The sequence below is a fragment of the Drosophila ananassae genome, chromosome 3L, assembly GCF_017639315.1.
Source record: "Drosophila ananassae strain 14024-0371.13 chromosome 3L, ASM1763931v2, whole genome shotgun sequence".
Lineage (NCBI taxonomy): Eukaryota > Metazoa > Arthropoda > Insecta > Diptera > Drosophilidae > Drosophila > Drosophila ananassae.
The window spans coordinates 10,748,180-10,769,570 of NC_057929.1; the positions used below are offsets into that span (position 1 = coordinate 10,748,180).

The 21,391-nt window shown below is 42.2% G+C and overlaps 4 protein-coding genes and 1 non-coding gene across 8 annotated transcripts; 2 read left to right on the forward strand and 3 right to left on the reverse strand.

Moving 5' to 3' along the window:
* Positions 1-616: 616 nt before the first annotated feature.
* On the reverse strand, positions 617-699 carry LOC6508176. Its single transcript, XR_046128.2, has one exon. It is a non-coding gene; the product is annotated as a small nucleolar RNA R38 (small nucleolar RNA).
* Positions 700-1,885: 1,186 nt separating this feature from the next.
* LOC6496076 (cytoplasmic phosphatidylinositol transfer protein 1) lies at positions 1,886-4,361 on the forward strand. Its single transcript, XM_001960133.4, has 7 exons — positions 1,886-2,042; positions 2,112-2,260; positions 2,329-2,417; positions 3,242-3,249; positions 3,311-3,382; positions 3,442-3,571; positions 3,631-4,361. The coding sequence occupies exons 1-7, from the start codon at positions 1,992-1,994 to the stop codon at positions 3,960-3,962; spliced, it is 831 nt and encodes a 276-aa protein (XP_001960169.1). The 5' UTR covers positions 1,886-1,991; the 3' UTR covers positions 3,963-4,361.
* Positions 4,362-4,770: 409 nt separating this feature from the next.
* Positions 4,771-9,470, forward strand: LOC6496077 (protein singed wings 2). The gene is made up of 5 exons (XM_001960134.4): positions 4,771-5,090; positions 7,285-7,485; positions 7,549-8,032; positions 8,088-8,267; positions 8,324-9,470. Exons 1-5 carry the CDS (start codon positions 5,044-5,046, stop codon positions 8,870-8,872), a joined length of 1,461 nt encoding a protein of 486 aa, XP_001960170.2. The 5' UTR covers positions 4,771-5,043; the 3' UTR covers positions 8,873-9,470.
* On the reverse strand, positions 8,925-20,971 carry LOC6494527. Of its 3 annotated transcripts, none has more exons than XM_032451262.2 (7): positions 20,876-20,971; positions 12,461-12,695; positions 12,158-12,400; positions 12,010-12,104; positions 10,420-11,953; positions 10,130-10,362; positions 8,925-10,074 (listed from the first exon to the last, which is right to left on the reverse strand). In XM_032451262.2, exons 1-7 carry the CDS (start codon positions 20,902-20,904, stop codon positions 9,906-9,908), a joined length of 2,538 nt encoding a protein of 845 aa, XP_032307153.1. In that variant the 5' UTR covers positions 20,905-20,971; the 3' UTR covers positions 8,925-9,905. The 3 variants fall into 3 exon arrangements, with proteins under 3 accessions (XP_032307153.1, XP_014762824.1, XP_001960171.1); XM_014907338.3 differs by lacking the exon at positions 20,876-20,971 and adding an exon at positions 15,725-15,857; XM_001960135.4 differs by lacking the exon at positions 20,876-20,971 and adding an exon at positions 12,927-13,151.
* On the reverse strand, positions 14,195-21,012 carry LOC6494525. Of its 2 annotated transcripts, none has more exons than XM_044715420.1 (3): positions 20,876-21,012; positions 14,623-14,735; positions 14,195-14,567 (listed from the first exon to the last, which is right to left on the reverse strand). In XM_044715420.1, the coding sequence occupies exons 1-3, from the start codon at positions 20,924-20,926 to the stop codon at positions 14,324-14,326; spliced, it is 408 nt and encodes a 135-aa protein (XP_044571355.1). In that variant the 5' UTR covers positions 20,927-21,012; the 3' UTR covers positions 14,195-14,323. The 2 variants fall into 2 exon arrangements, with proteins under 2 accessions (XP_044571355.1, XP_001960173.2); XM_001960137.4 differs by lacking the exon at positions 20,876-21,012 and adding an exon at positions 14,792-15,727.
* Positions 21,013-21,391: the final 379 nt, after the last annotated feature.

The following is a 21,391-nucleotide window of genomic DNA, read 5'->3' on the forward strand; positions in this document are numbered from 1 at the left end:
GATAGATATGATAGGTACCTTATTCATCTTTTCCATTTAAGAGTCCATGCAAAAGTCTAGCCAAGTCCGGTTAAAAATTGTCTAAAAGAAGAGTTTGATTATTAGAATATAATAATAACCACTCTATACTTTATAAAACTTTATTGAGTCAGACTTTAATAATATCAACACACATATATTCAGTTATATGCTTGTCTACTGTTTTCTTTCATCAGAATCTATATATTTTTGTCATTAATCCTATTTTCAATACACACCTTAAAAGGACTAATGGCCTGAAGAATAGTGTCTTCCAAAGATAAGGCACCAGTATCTGTAAATTAAACATATTTTTATTAAATACCGTCAAAGTAATAAAACAAAGTAAGTATTTTAATATAAATATATCAGAAGTTGTAACCAATCGACATAATTTCTCCGACTGGGGCGGTATGTAAAAACATCATAAAAGAAAAGGCTAGAAAGCTGGAAATAAATTATCAGAAAACCCACCTTTTCTAGCCATTCCGCGGAGCCAACCCTCTTGGAAACAAGATCAAGAGCATCGTGGATATCTGAAAATATAAAATATTACCCGGTTAGTCTAAAATGGCATTAAAAACAAACAGATTGAATAGTAAATGTCAGCAAACTGCATCATCAATTGTTCTTTTATGACAGGGATAACTGTTTTTAAAAGGTTGTTCATCATAAAGACAAGTACTAAACGCTAAAATAGTAATTATGACTAACCTCGTTCCAACGTGGCTTTCGTTATGGCTCCTTGCTGTCTGGGAATAGTGTCTGTAAGAAAAATATTATAAATTAGTGGAAAGAAAATAATAAAACAAGTATTTTTTAATTGCATGATGTCAGCAAACTTTATCATCAAGTATCTTATGACAGGGATAACTGTTTGAAAAGGTTGTTCATCACAGAATTTTGTTCTTTACTTAATTTTTAATTCAAAACTCTTACCATTTTTGGACTGAAAATAGATCCATTCTTGTGGCCTGTCCCGAGGAGTCCTAAAATATAAGAAACCAGATTAGGACCAAATCATCTATTTTTATACATAAATTTCTATTTTTTAAAGGAGAATCAGAATATAAAACCAATCGACAATGTTCTTCCGACTGGGGCGGTATATAAAAGCATCATAGGAGCAGAAAATTAAGATATTTTTGGGTTCGAAACTAACCTTACTTTCAACACGTGTAACATGCCGGTCCGCGTTTAGACCTTCCTCAGGGATTTAATTTTTTCCACTCCTTGGATAGCATATTAATGCTGCTACCGCTCAGCTACCTGAAATTTAATAAAATAATTTAAAATAATGTGATTTTCAAGCGTTTGTGAAAAGCAACATGTGGCACTTGCTATCAGAATTAGAAACCAATCAACACGTCTTTTCAGACTGGGGCGGTAAGAAATAAACATCACGAGGAACAAGCCCAACCCTATTTAAAAGGTATAACTTACCTTTTTTTAATAAATAATGGCGGGAAACTCTGTAAAGTTGACTGTTCATGATCGATGGAAAAAAGAAGTGAAAGAATGCACGTGCATGTATGACCGTAGCAAGAAACTGCAAAAATACCACACAAAAAATACCAACGAAATAATCGGTGTGATACAGCCTTAAATACCAAACTGCAATGGCGGGAAGTGCGCCATCTCTAATACATGCTTTTGGGACAGCGGTAAAGCTGTCGGGCAACACTGTACCAAACCGGTTAACTAATTACGAAACGGTTGGCTATTCAAAAAACTGAAAAGAAACAGAATCTGGTTGTGCGCCAACTCGAAAATGGTTAAATGACCCCCTAAATCAACAAAAAAGGATGAAAGCGGAGCTCCCACATATACAACCTTTCCAATTTGAAAAATATAGCAAAAATTCGGCTAAATTGGCAGCACTGCTCGTTGCGTCTCGTGTGTTTGGCTTTGCGTAACGTCGTTTATTTGATTTTGATTTTTTGTGCCAGCCGCTTCCACAGACGACGGACAAAATGGTGCTGACCAAGGAGTACCGCGTTTGCATGCCTCTCACTTTGGAGGAGGTGAGTGTCCCCCACCTTATTCCTTTGCAGCTAATCAGAAATTGCTTGTTTTCTTTCATCATTTTCCAGTACAAAATCGGTCAGCTTTATATGATAGCGCGCCACAGTCTGGAGCAGTCGGAGGAGGGCGAAGGCGTCGAGGTGGTGGAGAACAAGCCATGCGAGGATCCCGTCCACGGAAAAGGCCAGTACACAGAGAAACACATCCATTTGTCCAGGTGCGAATATCCCAATGGTGCTGCGTAGTTTGCTCCCACAGCTCATTAAAGATTTTGATTTACGCCAGCCGGTTGCCGTACTGGATACAGGCCATCTGCCCTCGCGTCTTCTACGTGATAGAGAAATCCTGGAACTACTATCCCTACACGCTAACAGGTGAGTGTCTCTACCAATGTCAACCCCACAATGGGCCTGCGCATCCTTTGAGGTATCTATTTTTAAAACTCAGTTAATTATTCTGGACTGATGGCTCTGGAACTCGATTTGTAGGCACACTTTCTTTCGGGTTGCCATATGGCAACGTATTCCTTGAAATCAGCAGAGTAGCCGGCTAATGGTGGGGGTACGTCTGCCGATAAAGGCCCCATTAAATAGTCACCTGTTGGGGAAGCAATACGTCATCATTATCGCAAAAGCTCCAGGCAGTGCTCCAATCAGCGTATGGCCATTGTTGGCCACAACTGTCCACATTCCCAAAAGTCTGCCATCGGCTGATAAAATCTGATTACACGGAACACAATGCACTCGAAATGGGGCTGTGCATTCAATAGGAGTTTGTGTTTACTTGTTTGGACTTCGGGTCGTTGACATGTTGGGTGAAAGCCATTAGAAGTCTCAATGTTTGTAGATATTACCCAAACACCATTATCTAAATCGAAGGAATCAGTCCAACACATGCCGTATTGTTCAAGAATTACCATTTCAACACCAGTTCTATTATCCTAATAAGTGCCAGGCTAACTAGAATTTCCCTGAACATGATGTTTATTTTTGTTGGAAACACATGCACAGCCATAATTTACTTGATCGAAATGGGCATTTTGATTTATTCATCTTTTTTCAAGGGCAGTAGAAGTAATTCAAGCCTTTTTACTCCAAAATAACATATTAGATATGCTTGAATTATTATTGATTTATTTTTCAACCTTCATTATTCCATGTGCCATAATGGGACTGTAATTGGATGGAACTTTCACCAGAATACACGGTAATTTGTATGGATTCTATTTTCGTTGTCCTTTGCTAACCAATTATCCTGCGATTTACAGTGCTCCTTCATACCCAAGCTCCATGTGCTCATCAAAACGAAATATGAAGACAACAACGGAAGCACAGAAAATGTAATAATCACTTGACAAGTGGTCTAATTGTATTGATTAATAATGTATCTAATTGTTAGTGCCTGGATCTTACCGAGGAGGAGCTGAAGGTGCGGACAGTGGATCACTTGGACATAGCTTTTGACGACCTCAGTCCGAAGCACTACAAGAAGGAGGAGGATCCCAAGTTTTACAAATCACAAAAGACAAGTAAAAGAGGATATTTTTGTTTCAAAAGAGTCTTTATTTAATCCTTCCTTCCCTTTTAGATCGTGGTCCCCTGATTGAGGGATGGCGTGAACTGGACAAACCCATCATGTGCTCCTACAAAGTGGTCCATGCCTCTTTCGAGGTCTGGGGCCTGCAGACCAAAGTGGAAGACTTTATTCAGCGTGGTATCCGGGAGATCCTGCTGCTGGGCCACCGACAGGCCTTCGCCTGGCTGGACGAGTGGCATGGCATGACCCTCGAGGATGTGCGCGACTACGAGCGACAGAAGCAAGCCGAGACCAACGAGAAGATCAACAATACCAGCGGCGGGGCCAATGAGGCAGCTGGCGATGCTGCCACTCCAAACAATGCCGATGATGATGTGGACTAAGTTAGCTTTATAGTCATAACAGGGAAAGTATGCAGGCAAATTGTACCTTCAAAGCCTCGGGGCAAGCTTAGGGAATATCTTATCAACGTACGCATATATGTGTATATAGTATATCAGTGTCGATGCATTTTCACTGGTCCAAAGAAGCTCAGAGCTCTAGTTACTGCCTGCAGCGTTTCAAACAATGTACAAGCACCTAGCTGGAAACTCGAAACCAAATAATTGTTAAACGTACTAGACCACGCAAATTTTAGTCAAAACTTATACATTTATATTTATGCACACACGCTAGTGAACGGTTTGTGTTACCTATATTCCTTAGTTTAATTTTCAACTAAATGGTACGTATATTTTGGTGTACAAATACAAAAATATAATGATTATAAATGTACCTAAAAACTGTGTGTTTTCGATTATGCAAGTCCATAAAATAGTCCATTTAAGCTGACAAAATTATAGGTAATTTGTATGCCAATGAACCAGGTAGTGTACTCACTGCTACGATGATTCAGTGATGGCGCTAAGCGAACTTGAAGTTTGCAAGGCCACTGGCTATATAACCCCACGCAAATCGGCCCTGACACTGATCGTAAATCACCACCCCCAACCCTTTAACTCATTCAGCTTGAAACAGCTGGTGTGGCGCGAAAACGAGCCCCCAAACACGAGTCTTGTCCTCTCTCAATATATGTATATATGGAAGATAATTCTATATCGCTCTCGGTGCCAGCTGATTCGGGGCTGGAGATCTCCGGCGTCAAAAAATAATACCAGCTAGAAGAGCGGCAGAAGAAGAAACGACAAAATCGCCAGCGATTCGCGTTCGCGCCGCATTTGAACTTCAAACGCGAGAAAAGTAGCACAGAGAATGCCGAGATACGCGGATGCGTGACGCGGGCGCGAAAACAACAAAATTTTGATTATGTATTTGGTGTAGGCAAATGGCCCGGCCAAAAAACAACTCGGTCCGAATTCCCTCACCTGCCAACGAGATCGCGACAATGGAATATTCTGACTGAAAACAACGGAAATTGGATAAACAGACTTTAAATAAATATCCAAGAACTTGAAGCCATTTAAAATGGCAAGGCTAGTGAAATATTTCTCCGTTCTTTACCTGTTATTAAGGTAAAAAAAAAAAAAAGACAGAAAGAAAGAATTAAATGCATCCAACAAGGCGTATGAGCAATTTAATGTAATACGCGTCATGTGGCGCTCTTATCAGAGATGTTTACAGCGCTGTTCGGCTCTAACTCTGTCTAGCTGATTTATTATTAAATATAATAAATCCCATTCTAGGCCGGGCCATATGTGGGTTATAGTCCATGGTAAACCTTTTATAAGGCCCATGCAAAATTGGTTATCAACGAAGTGATTGCGTTTTATGGTTAATACAAAGGCTTAAATAGTGTCAAGTGTGCCTAGGTGTTAGTTCTTACTCCAAGACATTATTCTGGTCATTTTAATATTCAACACACACCCAATTAGGGCAATACCCAAGTGGTAAAAAGGTATCAACTTCCTGAGCTTAAATACCTTGAATCTTTATCATTCACCCCAAGCAGCGAGCTACTCAATTAACGTATATGAGCCATTTGGCTCCTAATTTAAAAATTCTTATCACACGGCTATAAAAAGGCCTCGTTATCAATATTATATATGACAGTTATTCTCAGATCCCAAATGGTTTTCCATTTATTTATTTCCCTTGCTAATACCTCCCAGTTGTCATCTTTATTTTTTGATCTTATTTATTTTCTTCATTTGTGCGGCAATCTCAATGGGAATCAAAAACCAATTGACAGCTGCTGTCGTGACGGATCTATTTTGGAGATTTATTTTCATAGAGTCATTGATAAACTTGTTTCGAGTGCTGTCTTTTGGGCAATCACTAAAAAATCATTAAAATGTTTTTCTTTTAGCAATAAACCAAGTACAATACGCTTTGTTTACGTTTTCTCTTCAAACGAATTGATTGTTTTCATAAAATAGCTTTTGCCAATTGCCTACGAGGGCCAAAAGGTCAATTGATGAATTTCCTGAGACAAACTTTTCAATTAAAATTTGACAGTACTTTCCACAGTACGATTCTGTTAAGTATACGCCATGGTGTCCCCAAAGTAGATCTATGTCGAATAAATAAAACAAAAAAACAGTGAAATTCAGAGGTATGAGCCACAGAATTCGTTTATATAAATAATTTGCTAATGTTAATTAATGATAATTGACATTCCGGGTCCCAAAAAACGTGTCGATTTTGGCGGCTACGGTTTTTGGTTTTATTCGATGGCGTAGGTTCTCCAAAAGAACCACATTTTAATATTTGTCGTTCGCTATAGCTTCCACTTTAGATCAAACAAAGCTGCTACCGAACTCCTTTATTATCGGATTTTTAAATAAATATTTTTCGTGTTATTAATTTGCTTTGAGTATTGTGAAGTTCGACACCTTGGACCCACCCGAATACTATACAAAGATGTTAATTGTCTGTTAGACCCACTTAGTACCCCTAGAAAACGCGCCGAGTTATATTAAAAGATGATGTATATATTTCCCCTGACTACGTGGATAATAGTACGTGGATATTTTTGGATCTGCCGTTTTGTTTATTCGGAGATAAACTATTAAAATTATTCCTTTTAGAAGCTTCTTTGCAAATGAAAGTGGTGAAAATTTCCACGGAATTGTAACTGACCTACCACCACTCTGATGTTGTGCAATTTTAAACAAACCATTTCTTAAATGTCCGTTCTGGTTAAATATTCCAGATCCCAGACGAAAATCTTATTGTCAACCTGAGATATAGCACCTCGAGATGTGCTAAGTGGGCATCATGTGATGCAGACTCCCAGCTAGATAGTACAGAGCAAACACCATGGTCAGTACTACGCAGATATACAAAATGAAGTAGAGCCACCACTCTGATTAGTCTACAAATATATGTGTTTAACAAACCCGGTTGGCTTGAAGCAGTTTGAGGTGCTTGGAACTGAATTTCTATTTTTAAATGCAAGTGGGGGAAAAATAGATCATACTAACCACATTACGCCCATCAAGTGCCAGATAAACCGAATTTCCTGGATCTGACGAGGCCCAGAACAGAGACAATTAAATAGGCAGTATCTGGTTCTGGTTCTCTGGCCCTATCTCTGTTTTTTCCACAAGCAATTAAGACGTACCTGGCGTCTGCTTATCACCTGGGCCCTAACCGATAGGCGCGTTGCGCCGAAATTAACGTTTAATTTGAGGGTTGTTTGGGCCAAAAATAAACCCAAAAACGTCTATTAAATAATATATTTTTTCCCAACTCTTTATTACTTAGTCTGCGTCATGTCTACTGCGAGGACTATGAGACCGCCACCACGATGGCCACAACTACCACAATCATATCGGTGCCCCTTTTCACGCCTGGCTGCCACGACTGGACCTCGGCCCCGGAGGCAGCGGGTGGCAACTGCTCCAGGGTGACACCAAACGGACTTCTCAAATGCTACGGCGGGATGAACAACCTGGCTGCCTTATCGTGAGTGCAATTAAAATAATTTTATGGGATTATCTGGTATAATAAAATGCCTTCCTATTTCAGCACCTCCGCCAAACTCTACCGACAGCAGCCAGCTGTGGAAATGCTCCTCTGCGGTTGGCCTCAGGATGTCTTTAATCCCTTGAAGGAACTTCAAAAACTACCCCGCCTTCGATCTCTCACCATCGAGTATAGTGGCTTCACGGAGTTCAAGTTTGATTTCCCCGAGATGACCCACCTCCAGACCATAAACATCTCGTGGACCAATCTTTCGTACATCTCCTCAAGGACTTTCAAGAGAGTGCATCCGCTTAGGGTGTTGGATCTGCGGTGGAACCAGCTCATTCAGCTGGACGGACCACTAATCTTGCCCCACAGCTTCGAGCAGCTCTATTTGGCCGGCAATCCCTGGAACTGCACCAGGAACTTCAAGTGGCTGTTGCTGCAGCCGGAGAAGGGGCGACTGGTGGTGGATCGGGACGAACTCATATGCATGGACCGCAAGTACAAGGAGCGCCAGATGCTATTGGTCATGCACTACAAACTGGTTAGTACTAGGAAGGCTTCTCCAATATTTTTTACGGCAATCTCTTTCTTTTTAGGAGCTGAAGAAGCAATGCCAGTCACACGAAGATCTGAAGAACTGCACTTGCCTGATGCACCACATCTTGCCAAAGACCCATGTTCCTCTTTACACAGTCAACTGCTCCCACCTGGAGTTCCACCGCCTGCCTGCCTTTTTGCCAGATAACACCACCACTTTGGCCATTAATGATAATTTGGTAAGACAGTCCTTGACAGTCTATTTCTTTTCAATAAAGCATATGTTTCCTTTCAGATCAGTGACATCAATCCTTTGCGGGACAACCCCCACTACCGCCATGTAGTGGACATCCAGTTGGAGAACAATCGCGTGGCTAATATAGATAACCTCGAGGACACTGACTGGCTTCAGAACTTCCGCCTGCTCAACCTGCGGGGCAACAACCTGAGGAAGCTCCACGTCTATGCCTTGGACAATGCCCTCAACGAAAACCAGAACGCCAATCTTTTGCTGCTCAGCCGGAATCCCTGGCACTGCACATGCAAGTTTGGCAGCCGGTTGCGTGAGCTACTGACCAAGTACAAGGAGATCGTGAGGGATGCGTGGAATGTGTCCTGCACCTACATGCAGGACGACGATCAGCTCCTGGCCAAGGTCTTGTCCCTCAGCCGGCAGGAGATGTGCAGCGTCAGTGTGGAGAATGGATCGCACATCCACCCAATCGATTGGCTGAACGGAGTACTGGCCAGCCTAATCCTCCTTATCCTCGGCAAGCTAGCCTACGATTACTATCACTACAAGTATTACGGCCGTGTTCCTTGGATTGTGATGAAAATGCCTTAGTCCTTAGTCCTTAGAGTCCCATAGTGCCTTAGTCAAGCTGAGCTCGAAAGTATTTCTCAAACACAGACCACACTTTTGTCGGTTTATTTTCGAAAATCTACAAATCAACAACGATCTTCTGCGTCGTATATGAATATGTATATATATAAATATTGTTTATGTTTAGGTATTTATGTATATTTAAGCTAAGTCAACGCAAAACTCTCAAAATAGTTGGTTGTATCTATAGCATTGCACGTGAGCAAAGAACCTGGCTTATATATCCTTAAAATCATGCGTCTCGGCAAGTTCCTTTCCATTCGACGGTTTTTAGCATTTTTTTCCTGCATTTAAATTGGCACAAAGCGCTTAATATTTCATAATGAGAAACGGCTAAGATAAGTTACGATTGCATCTGGACAGAACAGAATCCGAGTGCGGTTTAAGGTATTTAAATTAATCATCTAAATGAATCTAAAATAGTTCTTTATCATATATACAAGCATAAACACCTTTCGACTTCTTTGGTATGCAAAATGCAAAATAATTAAAATAATTGTATAGTTCACAAGCTTACAAATTAAACAACAGTGCTGGACATTGTAAACAAAGCTTAAAACTTTTTGTACTCTACATCAATTAAGGGAATGATAAAACAAGGCTAATCTAACTCTCTGGCTGCTGTTAAAATATAGAAAATTCGTTATATTCCCAGCACCGAGTCCTCGAACTGTGGTTGGAAATAGTTAAAAGTGGTTCCTTTGTAAATGTTTGTATAAAAAGTTAAAATAAAGTGTTTCTTTAAAATTGAGTTCCCTTGACTTGGTTGCATTATGATATGGAAACGCTTCCGGGACCACAGTTCAGGACTCGTTGAGGGATCAGCGCAGAGTTCGAAAAAGTAAACAACAACGGATGGCATAAAGTTGGCTATTTTCTGGAAGTCCCGGCTATCTATCCGGTGCTCCCTTTAACATTTCTGTTTTTTTTTTTTTGGCTAAGCATGCGAGTATTCAATACGTTTCTATATAATATATACTATCCACTGTACATCCTAGAACAGCATGTAGGAATGATCACGTTCCAGTCGCGCCTTGGCGCGCATTTGTATGTTCCCGATGGGATCCGAGGGTGGTGGAATGCCGTTGATTTGGTGAGTGGGCTCCTTGTAGAAGAACTCGGTCCGGCCGCACTTGTAACCATAGTAAACAGAGTCGTGAGATCTGGAATAGCAACCTTTATAAGCGGGGACTAAGATTAAAATGAGGTAGACCTTACCGTAGAATCAAATCGGTGAGATGGTGGCCACTGTCGTGTATCGAATGCATGCTCTCCAATATATTAAGCTCGAGGGGGTTCCAGTGCCCATTCCGCTGGAGCACATCCCACTTGGAGTCCACGCACATGAAGCTATAATTGCTGCCATCGCGGTTATCGCCCTCCACATTGACGTTCAGGGTCTGACTTAGCTGAGATTCCATGTGCGGGAACTTGGCAACGCAAACATCGAACTGTAAGAGATCAGAAATTAGTGGGCTGTTAAGGAAAGAAATCTTCTTGAAACTCACCATCTTTTGAACCACCTGTTGCTGTTGACAAGTACCCTCCTCCATGAGCAGCAGCAACGTCATGTTCTGCTGCCCACACACGTAGAGCTCTGTACGATGTAGTCCATCGGCCTGACCGCCTGGTGCAGGAATAACTGGAGCATTGGACACGGCCGCCAAGGCATCCACCGCATCCTCGCACTTGAGGGAGCTGCGACGGGGAAACACCTTGCTACTCGTCAGAGGAGTTTGTATCTCAATGGGAGTAGTTTCACTGAGAGCTAGAACCGATAGCTTGGCCATCAGAGGTGTTAGTGGCACTCCGCCAGCTCCACTGCGCCCGGTACGTTCTCCAAATGAAGTCTCTCCAGCTGATTTCAGGGGCAACGTCATGGAGCGCTTGTCAAGTTGGGTTTTGGTGGAGGAAATGTTGAGGTTCTTATCCGCGGATGCCGCTTCCGCTGCCTGCTGCCGCATGTGCTCGTCGAGCTTCTGGATCTCAGCATTAAATTCCTTGAACTCGGCCACCAAAGCAGCCAGCTCGGCGTCCTGATGCGACTGCTCGCTGGCCAGACCCCACAATCGGCGGTACTGGTCAAGGAACTGCTGGAAGAGATTGCGCGATATCTGCTGGCCGTTGGTGTTGAACACCGGGTAGGTGGGATCGCTAATTGTTCGTGAGGGGATCTTCTCGTCATTCTCAATAAAATCCGGCGAGCAGGAGGATGCGTCGTCATTATCGCTTCCATTGCTGTTGACATCTGTTTTAAAGGTGTGGGTAAAGTGATTCAACTTCTTGGAGATGGCTCGCAGAGCGTCCTGTAAGTCCGCCGAGGATTTGCGCCGTGTCATCTGCTTGCTTGGATTGCTAATGAAGTTTTGAAAGAACTTTTCAACGTCCATCTTGAGGGAGTTGCGGCGCGACTGGCTTTTGCCATTCGAGTTATGGACATCCTCCTCCTTGCCCTCATCTTCGGGATTTGCGCAAATTGACATGACATTGGCCACTGGTAGCACTTTGTTCTCGGTCATCGGAGTGTTACAGACGCTGGTGCGTCCAATGAACTCTGGATAGGAGTCGGTCTCGTCGAAGTTGATGGAGGCAATTCCAGATTCCGGGAGGTCCTTGCTTTGCATGCTTTTCAAGCGCAGTGGCAAGTGCGTGGGTCGCATTGCTTTAGGTCGTGCTGGGGGTAGCTCTGCGTGCACAGACTTCTCTTCCTGTTGCTGCGGCGGGTCGGACGCATTCTCCTCTTCCGGAATGTGGGTAAAAATAAGCGATTTATCGCGCTTCATCTTCCTCTTGGCATACTGAAAGGGCATTCCGCTCTGGGAAAGCTGCGCCGTGCTTAGCTGCAAGTTCTGAGCCCGATGGGCTTCACCGGCCAGTTGGCGATATTGCTGCTGCTCCAGGTACACCACCAGCATCTGGACACCATTGGGAATGTGGAACTCATCATGGCTAGCCACTTGCTCGGCTGCGGTCCGAATGTGGCGAGGATCAGCAAGAACCAGGTGCTTGGTAACCACATCGCTTAGCTGAGAAGCCACCACCCTGTAAGAGAGAAGTGAGTTATATGGAAATATCTGTTGAAATCAGCCTCTACTAACTTGTTATGGTAGAGAATAGCTCCGCCCAGGATACCCTTTGTCTGCTGGCAACTCTGCAGCGTCTGTATAGCCTCTAGGAAAACGTGGCTCGCCGTCTATCAGAAGAGAATCATTATTTAAGATCCTATTTAAGATTCAAGACACTTACCTTCGGCATGCGTAGCCTGGGCACATTCTGGAATGTATTTCCGTTGCGGTGCAACATCGGCAGATATGTCTCAAAGATGTGGTACAATTTCTCGCTGAGATTCCGGCTGTTCAGGGCGGGGGGCAGGGCATACTGGTCATAAAGGGTCTGCAGGTCGCGGTGGAAAAACTTAAGCAGGGAACTCAATAGGTCGGCTCGATGTTCTAGTAGTTGATCGCCTATATTACGATCCGTTCCCACGGCCTAGGATAAGTATTAATATTAGTTTATTATACAAACATGTAAATATAACAAATATTTTACCAGAATGAAGCGTCCAAACTCCTTGAGCACAAACTTGCCATTCTGCAGTGCCAGAATGCGAGGCTTGAAGAAGCAGTCCTTGAGGAAGAATGAGGTGCCCATCAGTTGGCCACACAGGGCCACCTTTTGGGTGTCGGAAACCCAGCTGGGATGAAAGTAGAGGACCGCGGCTATAGGATCATCTGCCTCGTCCTGAAGACACTCTGTGTCGTAGACAAACACAATCATAGTCTCCCTGGGAGAAGAGAAAAAGGCAGAAGCTTGTTAATTATATATTATAAAGATATAGACTTAGTATATATCCAGAAGAAGCCACACAAATGATATATGAATTACGATTCCAGAATTTGAATATTATAAGAACTGTACATAGTCTTTTAGAGTAAATATTTTAAGAACAACATATGCTTATATTATTTTTAACTTAAGAACAAACAGAACCCATTTTCTGGGACACAGGGACCACCTTTCGGTCAGGAGCTCTGGGATCTCCTTCTGCTGCTGCTGCCATCGCTTCTTGTGGCGTTTACGGAAACCCCGAAACATGGTCGTCCCTAGATTCGGTTTAGAGCTGCAACATCGGGGGGCTTATCACGTTAGACGACCGCCGATTCTGATAAGTCTGAACAAGCCAATACCGTCGCACAATGCCAACTGTCTGATGTGGCCCAGCTGCCTGATAATTCTGATATGAGAGCGCCAAGCCAGTGGGGAGAGGCAGCACCTCTCGTGATCAGAATTCAGCTCACGCTAAAGGTGGGCCAGCAGGTGAGCTGAGGTGAGGTGAAAGCGTCTCGGTTTTCCTATCGCCACGGTTGAGCGGGTGTTCAAGTACTCAACTAATAACACAATAATATATTCATGAAATCCAAGACCGATTCAATGCCAAACCCGGCATCGATTACCGGTTTACGAGCTTTTCAATGCATCCAACACAGTTTTGAAGTCATGTTTAATGGCATTTTTTATTCCTAAACAAAAATCTATATTCATAATTGTTTTTTATCCAGAGGCCGTTTTTAATACAACGGGGGGAAGGTGTTGGATTACCAGCTCGGTTTCGCCGTAGGTGTACTTCGCCTGGTAGCCATTGGGTCCAGCTTCGTAGGTAACCTTTAGGGTCTTGCGGTCTGGGAACTGCTCTGTCGTCCTACCATGGACCAGAAGAATGCCAGGAGCAATCTGCTCACCGGTCTCTTCGCGAAATCCTCCCTCGTAATTATCGATTCTATAAAGTCATCAGTATTATAAAAATTGGACAGTTGCTTACAGATTTTCTACCTCAAGTAGTATTGGTTATTTTGAGGTTCTAACAGAAACCCATCATGATCGATTCGAGGCACCAGGATATAGCCAGGATCAGCAGGAGCCGAGGTGGTCCAGTTGATGAGTAATATTAAAAGCAACTACATGGATTTGTTAATATATTTTCTGGGATATTTCAACTAAAATAACTCACAGTGCTAACTATTGTGCCGGACATGATGCTGACCACATAAAGGTTACTTGGCGACTGAAGTTAAAGCCAAACAAAACGGGCAAATAAATCGATGCGCCAAAACTTGATACATTAAAAATTAACATACATATTGGGAAGACGTTTCATATTTGTTTTAGGAGATACTATTAAGAGCGAACTTAACCTTGGCCGCATATTATTTGGTTCTGAATCATTCTGGAACCAAAAACAGAGTCTGCATTCTAAAGAATTCAAATTGAAAAGAATTCATTGCATACTTTTATGGTTTTGGCAGACTTTTTAAATAATTTTTATTGACATCAGCATGTAGGAATTACACAAATGCTATCAAAGGCAGAAATCACAGGAGTTTAGGGAATATATAATGCCAACCAGTTCCAGTTTTATCCAGTTGCTGTTTTCAGGGCTTGGGGGCTGAGGAAAAGTGGCGGAACTGGGGGTGGTGTTGGAGGACCCTTCCCGTAGCTGTATTTGGCAACGTATCCGTTTGGACCCGCCTCGTAGGTGAGCACCAAGTGGGCTCCATGGTCTGCGTAGGGCTGATTAATCACCCCGGTAACGTGCGGGTTGCCGGCTTCATTTTGCTGGACAGACTCCTGGCGGATAGTTCCATCCGGTTGCTCGATTCTATCAAAATAACACAGTTAGAAACAGGAGTTTCTCAGAAACTAAGGTGGTCTACCTGAGGAAGTAGTCCTTGTTGAGGGGCTCTAATTGGAAGCCATTTGTGCGTATTTGAGGAACAGTATTTTGGGGTGCAGAGTTCACAAAGGCAACAAGAAGTAACGCGGTGATCTAATATTTAGAATAGATTTGAAAAAGGATCTCAAACACAGTCATTAACTACTCACGGAGAAGAAATGCCAAGACATGGTGACACGACAATGGTTGAATAGAAACTATCCAAGTCTATGTCAGCTACTCATCTTCGAGCCCCGAATGAAGGTTGGCTTAATTATGATCAAAACTAGTTTCTATATTGGCGTGAAACGATAAAAGCGGACAAAAAAAAAGCTTCACGGGAAACACTTCAATCCGCCTACCAATCCGACAATTATTTTGCATACCATAGGATTGCGAGAAATCCCATGCTATTAGGGATTACAATAAAATCGCAAAATCAGTCGAAAACCAGTCGAAAGCCTTCAAAGTGACAATTAACTTGGCTTAAACTAATTGAAATCTGCTAGTCACTCCGTATTTGTGACGGAATCGAAACACCTGAAGAAACAAACTTCCAAGGGGAGTTCCCTATTCAAATTTTAACGGATGAGACGTGAGATAACGGCACTTCTAGGGATTGATTATATCATGTGACTCACAGAAGGCCTATGACCTTTTCAACTTAATAAGGGGTTAACGTGGTTTTATTTTTAAAAATAATACACAGTTTATTAAAACTTAGATTTATGTCTAGTATTACATTTATATATATATTATATTTATTCTTATCAACTATTTATTTTTTAAGTGTATTTTATTTTATCTTAAAAAATAATTCTATTATCAGTTATCTTAAAGGTCATGGCACTATTTCCAGGATAGTATATCCATTGAACTTTTGACATTTTATCAATATCATCCGCTTATTGGGCTTCCTGTGTATGTGAATGCGAGCTTGAATGGGTGGAGGTGGTGGGTGGTGGGTGGCTTGGGAGGCGGAGGCTGCAGCTCAAAACAAACACAAAAATACCCTCACATACACAACGAACCGCCCACCCAGACACACACCCCCCTACGAAAAACGCCCGGATTTCTTTTCTAGTGTAAGAAACTGCACTTACTTCGTGGCCATGATGAACTGCACTGTATATTATCCGTTTGGAGGTTTATTGCACTTTATTTTCGTTTTCCTTTATTCATATTAGATTTTATTTTGAGTTTTTCTTACACCCACGAAGGCGATACACCGAACAGTGCTGCCACACGCGAATGGTGCTAAAAAATACCGCACTTTGTTATCGACGAGCGGCAGTCCCGATAGGCAATGATTTAAAAATGGCGTTGCGATAGATGGAAGTATACACTTTTTTCGTGCTCCGTGTTTTTTGCTTGATTTGATCGTTTATTTCAATGTTTTAATAAGTTTTGGTGAGTCGAAGAGGTAATTAAAAGATTGCTAATTACAAGAGCAGTGAGTGTAAAACAAAGAGTCCTGTGAAAAGTGAGAAAAACACTGATCTACGAGCCACATACAAGAGACATCCCCCGCACAGCGTCTCTATGGCCTAGGGCCAACAACAACACACCCAGCGCGACGCAGAGCAACATAAAAAGCAACAAACAGGTTTTCATTGTGTACAGACGTGTGTTTCCTCCCCGTACACTACACTACACATATATATAAACAAACCAAGCCAACATAAGAAACAAGAAATACAAGAAAATAAATCGTTGTGCTTAAGAGTGTGTGGTTTATGGTGTGTGTGTGTGTGAGTGTGTGTATGCTGTAAACATCAGCAGCAGCAGCAGCAAGAGCTCCAAGTGGTAAAGAGCCAACTCGGTGGCCAAGCAAGCGAGTCGATCAAATGAGAAACAAGAAGCAGAAACAAAAAAAGAGTTAGCCAGCTTAGAAGTGACGCGTAGCGCAGCTACAGGTGAATCGGACTTGTTTTTCAACGGCAGCAGGCAGCAGGCAGCAGTGGCCAGCAGGCAGTGAGCTTGTCTAGAACCGTAAAACGGGTTTCCATGTCCAAGACCAAAAGCAAATCCAAAACCAAAAATGAAAAAGAATCCAATAAATTAGCAGCCTAATCAATTTGCCGTGTGATCCGGGCTAGCTGTAAAAGGTGGTCCCAACTAACGGTAAAGCAACATTTAAATACTGTCCAAGCAACTCCCCCCCCTCAGTGTCTGCCAGCCGACAAAAGTGCGTTTTTTTTTCGAGTCAAGTGGAAGTGCAAGCTGCTGGCCGTGTAAGTGGAACGCGTCCCACTTAACCCCACAGTGCAAGCCGTCCAAGTTGTTTGCCGTTTGATTAACACACACACACTCACACCCGAATATCAGAAAAGCAAATGAAGCCACAAATATGGTTACTCTACTCCCATGATACTCCCACGACCAGTGGTCAGTGGCCAGTGTCCAGTGTCTACTAGCTTATTGTCCATTCGGTTGTGCGTTGTTTACTTTTGTGAATGAAAAACTTGTCGCGCCTTATTTGCCACGCTCATTAAACGCTACCAATTTTCAAAGCAGAACCTCAAAAGTTTCAGCTGAATCATCCATAGAGTGGGTATAGTATCTGCGCTACAGTGAACTCGTTTCAAATGATTCATTCAGTTAATGAAAATCGGAAGTCCGGTGATAATTCCTTCTACAAAAACATAGCCTAGCTATCTTCTCACTCGATAAGCGGAAAAATAAAAGAGCACTGAACCCAACTCCCTGATAAGCGAATAAAATAATAAGAATATGCATTTATTTTTCATATACAGAGAGGCGGGGACAGAGTCCAAGCTGCCATCAAATCGGGCAGCCAGTGGGGCTCCAAAAGGCAAAACAGCAACATCAAAGGCACTCCAAGCCACTCGAGTCCACCTGTTGCCACTCGTTGCGACTTAATGAAAACGCCCACGGAGCCAAACGGGTTATACATATGTACAGTGAGGCGTCACTAAGTTTCATAATAGTAATCATATTCAAAAAGACTTGGAAGTCAGTAGGCTGTCAGTTAATAATCATAACCCTTGAATAATATTTGTTTTTTCAGTTAAGAACCAGTAGCCATGCCTCACTGTACTCTACCGTGGGCGGCTTCTACTGTAAGCCGTGTCTGTCTAATAACTACACGCCAAAATCAATCTTGTATTGATCACGTCTGTGTAAGAGACACTTCCATCGAAAGGTGTTTATTTCTCTTCTCCCCTAAAAAAACCGAAACAAAAGCCTAAAAATCTGGATATAACACGTTCGTAGGTCTTCCCACACGCAGGGCGTTAAAAATCAGAGATAGAAAGGAGGCAGTGACGGCAACAAGTGTCAGACGTGACACACTTTCCGCCCTTATCTTGATGGAAGCTGCTATCTCTCAAGTGAGAGAGATTCTTCAGGCTGATTCTTCTTATCAGGGGAGAGGTGGAAAGTGTGTGGCAATACCCGAAAAAGCGGCCAAACGTAACTCGATCCAGAAATCGAGCCAGCCACCCGATGCCAGACGGTCAGACGGTCGCTTTTTCGGGGCTAGCCTATAATTGTATCTGTATTTTTATGGGCTGCCAGAAGCGGAACGGACTTCCTGGCATTGAACCCGAGTGTGGCTTTTGAAATATGAAACCGCCACACCACACCAACAAAAAAAAAAAATAAATGAAAACTTACGAAAACGCAGCTTTTCATTCCAACTTGGCTTATCGAAATGTGAATACCCTTGGGGATGGGAATAGTTTTGAAACCCTTTTAGTTTCAAGGCTACTTTAGAACCGATTATACCCTTCCTTTATACTCTTTCTTAAGCCCAACTAAAACCCTATTTAGCGGTCAGTAGCATTCGGTTTTGCGATTGTAATGATTTCTTCACTCCACTAAGCCGCAAGCCGAGTGATAAATGGAGCTGCTCAAGAGGGTATTCAAATGTAATTTATAATATTTATCATCATGTGCACTTTTATGGCATTTCTCATACGGTGTTCTTGAGGCTAGCCATCCGCGTCCAACCCCCATACTTTCAAGACATTAACTCGACCAAGAGATGGGCCACAGGTCACTTGACCTGTGACTGGGCGACTTGGCGGCTTGACGGCTTGTCGGCTCAGCCGTGAAAAAACCTTCGAAAGATGATACCCACCACCACGAATTCATTGAGCGACACAACAAGTAGTTGGCCACTGCCACCGACCTTCAATTGGCCAATAAAGCAATTTATCGAAGATCCCATACGATCCATCCATCCGTTGGTAGGTAAAAGTTGTCCATGTGTAACCCACCGACTTTTTGGGTGCGTGAGAAACTATAACATTCGTGTCTTCGTCTTGGGAGAAATACAATTAAGAAAAAAAAAAACCTGAAAACCCGCATGGAAATTACCTGTGAGTGAGTGGTGGTTGTGTGTCTGTTTGTGTGTAAATGAAATGTGTGTAAATGAAAATGCAAGGGAATGGTAGAGAGCCATAGGGAGGCGACAACAGCACGTCCTGAAAACTGAACACCGAACAGTGAACAGTGAAGCGGTGTACGCTGATTAGAAGGGAAATTGGCGGAAAATACCGCACGTGATTCCCAACAAAGCCAGGAAAACCAGGTTGCCGATGAGTCATGCTCGAAAAACATGTCATGTTGGCCAGGACGAGGGATATTCGATGGGGTATACCATGTACAGTGAGTTTTCTGTTACAATGAATCATGTTTGGAGGAATAGATATTCGAATTTTAATATTTTTGATTAAAAAGTGTCATCAGAACTTTATGATTATTCATGAATAATTGCTAAGGATTATTAATAATTTAATATTTATAATATCTGATAATAGTTCATAGATCTGGGGATTATAAAAAATTAATCAAAAATATTTTTGATTAAAAATGTATTTTAGAACACTAATAATATTCCTAAATGATGAATATATAGCTGGTATTATCGCTAATTTGTAAAAATCTTTATAATATTCTTGAAGTATTGTAATAAATTGTATCCTAGTTAAAAATTGATGTTTTTTCGATTAGAAACTGTTGTCAGAACAGTAATAATAGTCATGAACAATAGCCAAGGATTATTATAATTCTTAAATTTGATAGTTTTTAAATACAAATGTATATCTGAGACATAGGTAGCTTGGAAGTATAATAATAAAATCGAATAAAGTTTAGAATTGAAATATATTGGATTCCAAGTCCCCATGAAAAATACAATAATACAGTAGAACTCCAATTATCCGAATTAAAGGGGACCGGGACCCATTCGGATAATCAAATATTCGGATAATCGGATTTTCGTTTTCTTTTCGAAGCCATGGTATATAAACAATACAGTATTGTACACGCACAAACAAAAGTAAGCCATAGCGAAAGAGTAGCGTCCTCGAGCAAGTGAATAGCACACTTTCTAATCAAAACAAACAATCGCGGGGGGAAGTCAGTGTAGGCACAACGGCAAGTTAAGACAAGTCAAGTCAAGACTTGTGATTCGGATAATCGGCGATTCGGATAGTCGGAGTTCGGATAATTGGAGTTCTACTGTATTCATGAATAATTAATAAAGCTGGTATTTTGAGTAATGAATAGGAAAGTTAATAAAATTAATAAACAAAAATCTGAAACATTTCTCGGAAATATTATAATAATTAGTAAATAGTAAGTAGTGATAGTAATAGCAATTTTGAAATTGAAATATTTCTCATTGAAAACGTCTATCAAAACCCCAATAATATTCATAAATAATATGAACAATATCTCGAATAATCCCTAATGAGTAATAATCCTATTCGAACTCATTATCCAGCTCAGCCAGGACTGTGCCTGTGACCCAGCAAGGGTGCCAGGGAGGCGCAGGTAGCCCAGAGAGCGGGCGAGAGAGGTTGGGCTGCGTGGGCGGTTGGTTCACTTCACTCTGTTTGCTATTCGCATTTTCGTGCTCGCTTGAGTGTTCAGTGCTCGTCGAGTCTAGCCCACGTTCGGTTCGCGGTCCGCTGCCCAAATTCAAACACAACACTAGCCTAGCCGGAAAGAAACTGCCGAAAAGAAAGTGTGCAGAATTATCAAGTAGCCAGCAGACGGTCCAGTTGTTATTGTTATATCACAAAAGAGGAATTAATTATCTCCGATTCGGTAATAAATGCAGACCCACACAATCAACAAAGGGGAAATCCGACAATAAACACTTTGATGGCTGATGGCCGTCATAAACAAATTTTTTGTACACGATTCAAATAATACATGATTACTGTCTCAACTACGTGTCTTGAACGCATTTTTTGTTTTTAAATAATTTTTAAACTTACAATGAATGATTGTTGGGGAAAGAATTCATCTGGAAATGTGTTCCGGTTCATCCGCTACTGATAATGTCGTGTGCCGGCCAAGAAATCTAATAATAATTACCAACATACTTTTCAATTGCAGGTATTGTGCTTTCCTTTTCGCCGTTTGACTGCCGCCCGCCCGTCAGCTAATTGCATTAAAAAATAAAAAGAAACAAGCCGAGCCGCTGGTTGGGTGTAAATTATTGTGTCGTTGTCGGAGCTGACACTCGAAGCTGCAGAGCGACAATAACACTGGTAATCAGCACAGGCACAGCTATCGGCGACAATGGCAGACATCAGACATCAGAATGCGAGGCGTCAGTGATTAAAACCAGTCGGAGAGGCCAGCCAGCCAGCCAGGCCAGGCCAGTTTGGTTTGCCAGCCCCATTGGCACCAGTCGCCATCGCCATCGCCACCCAGATCCCCTCCCGCCATTAGATCTCTCTGCTGAATCATCAGAACACCAACCAGACCAAGGAGGAGTGTAATAGTTT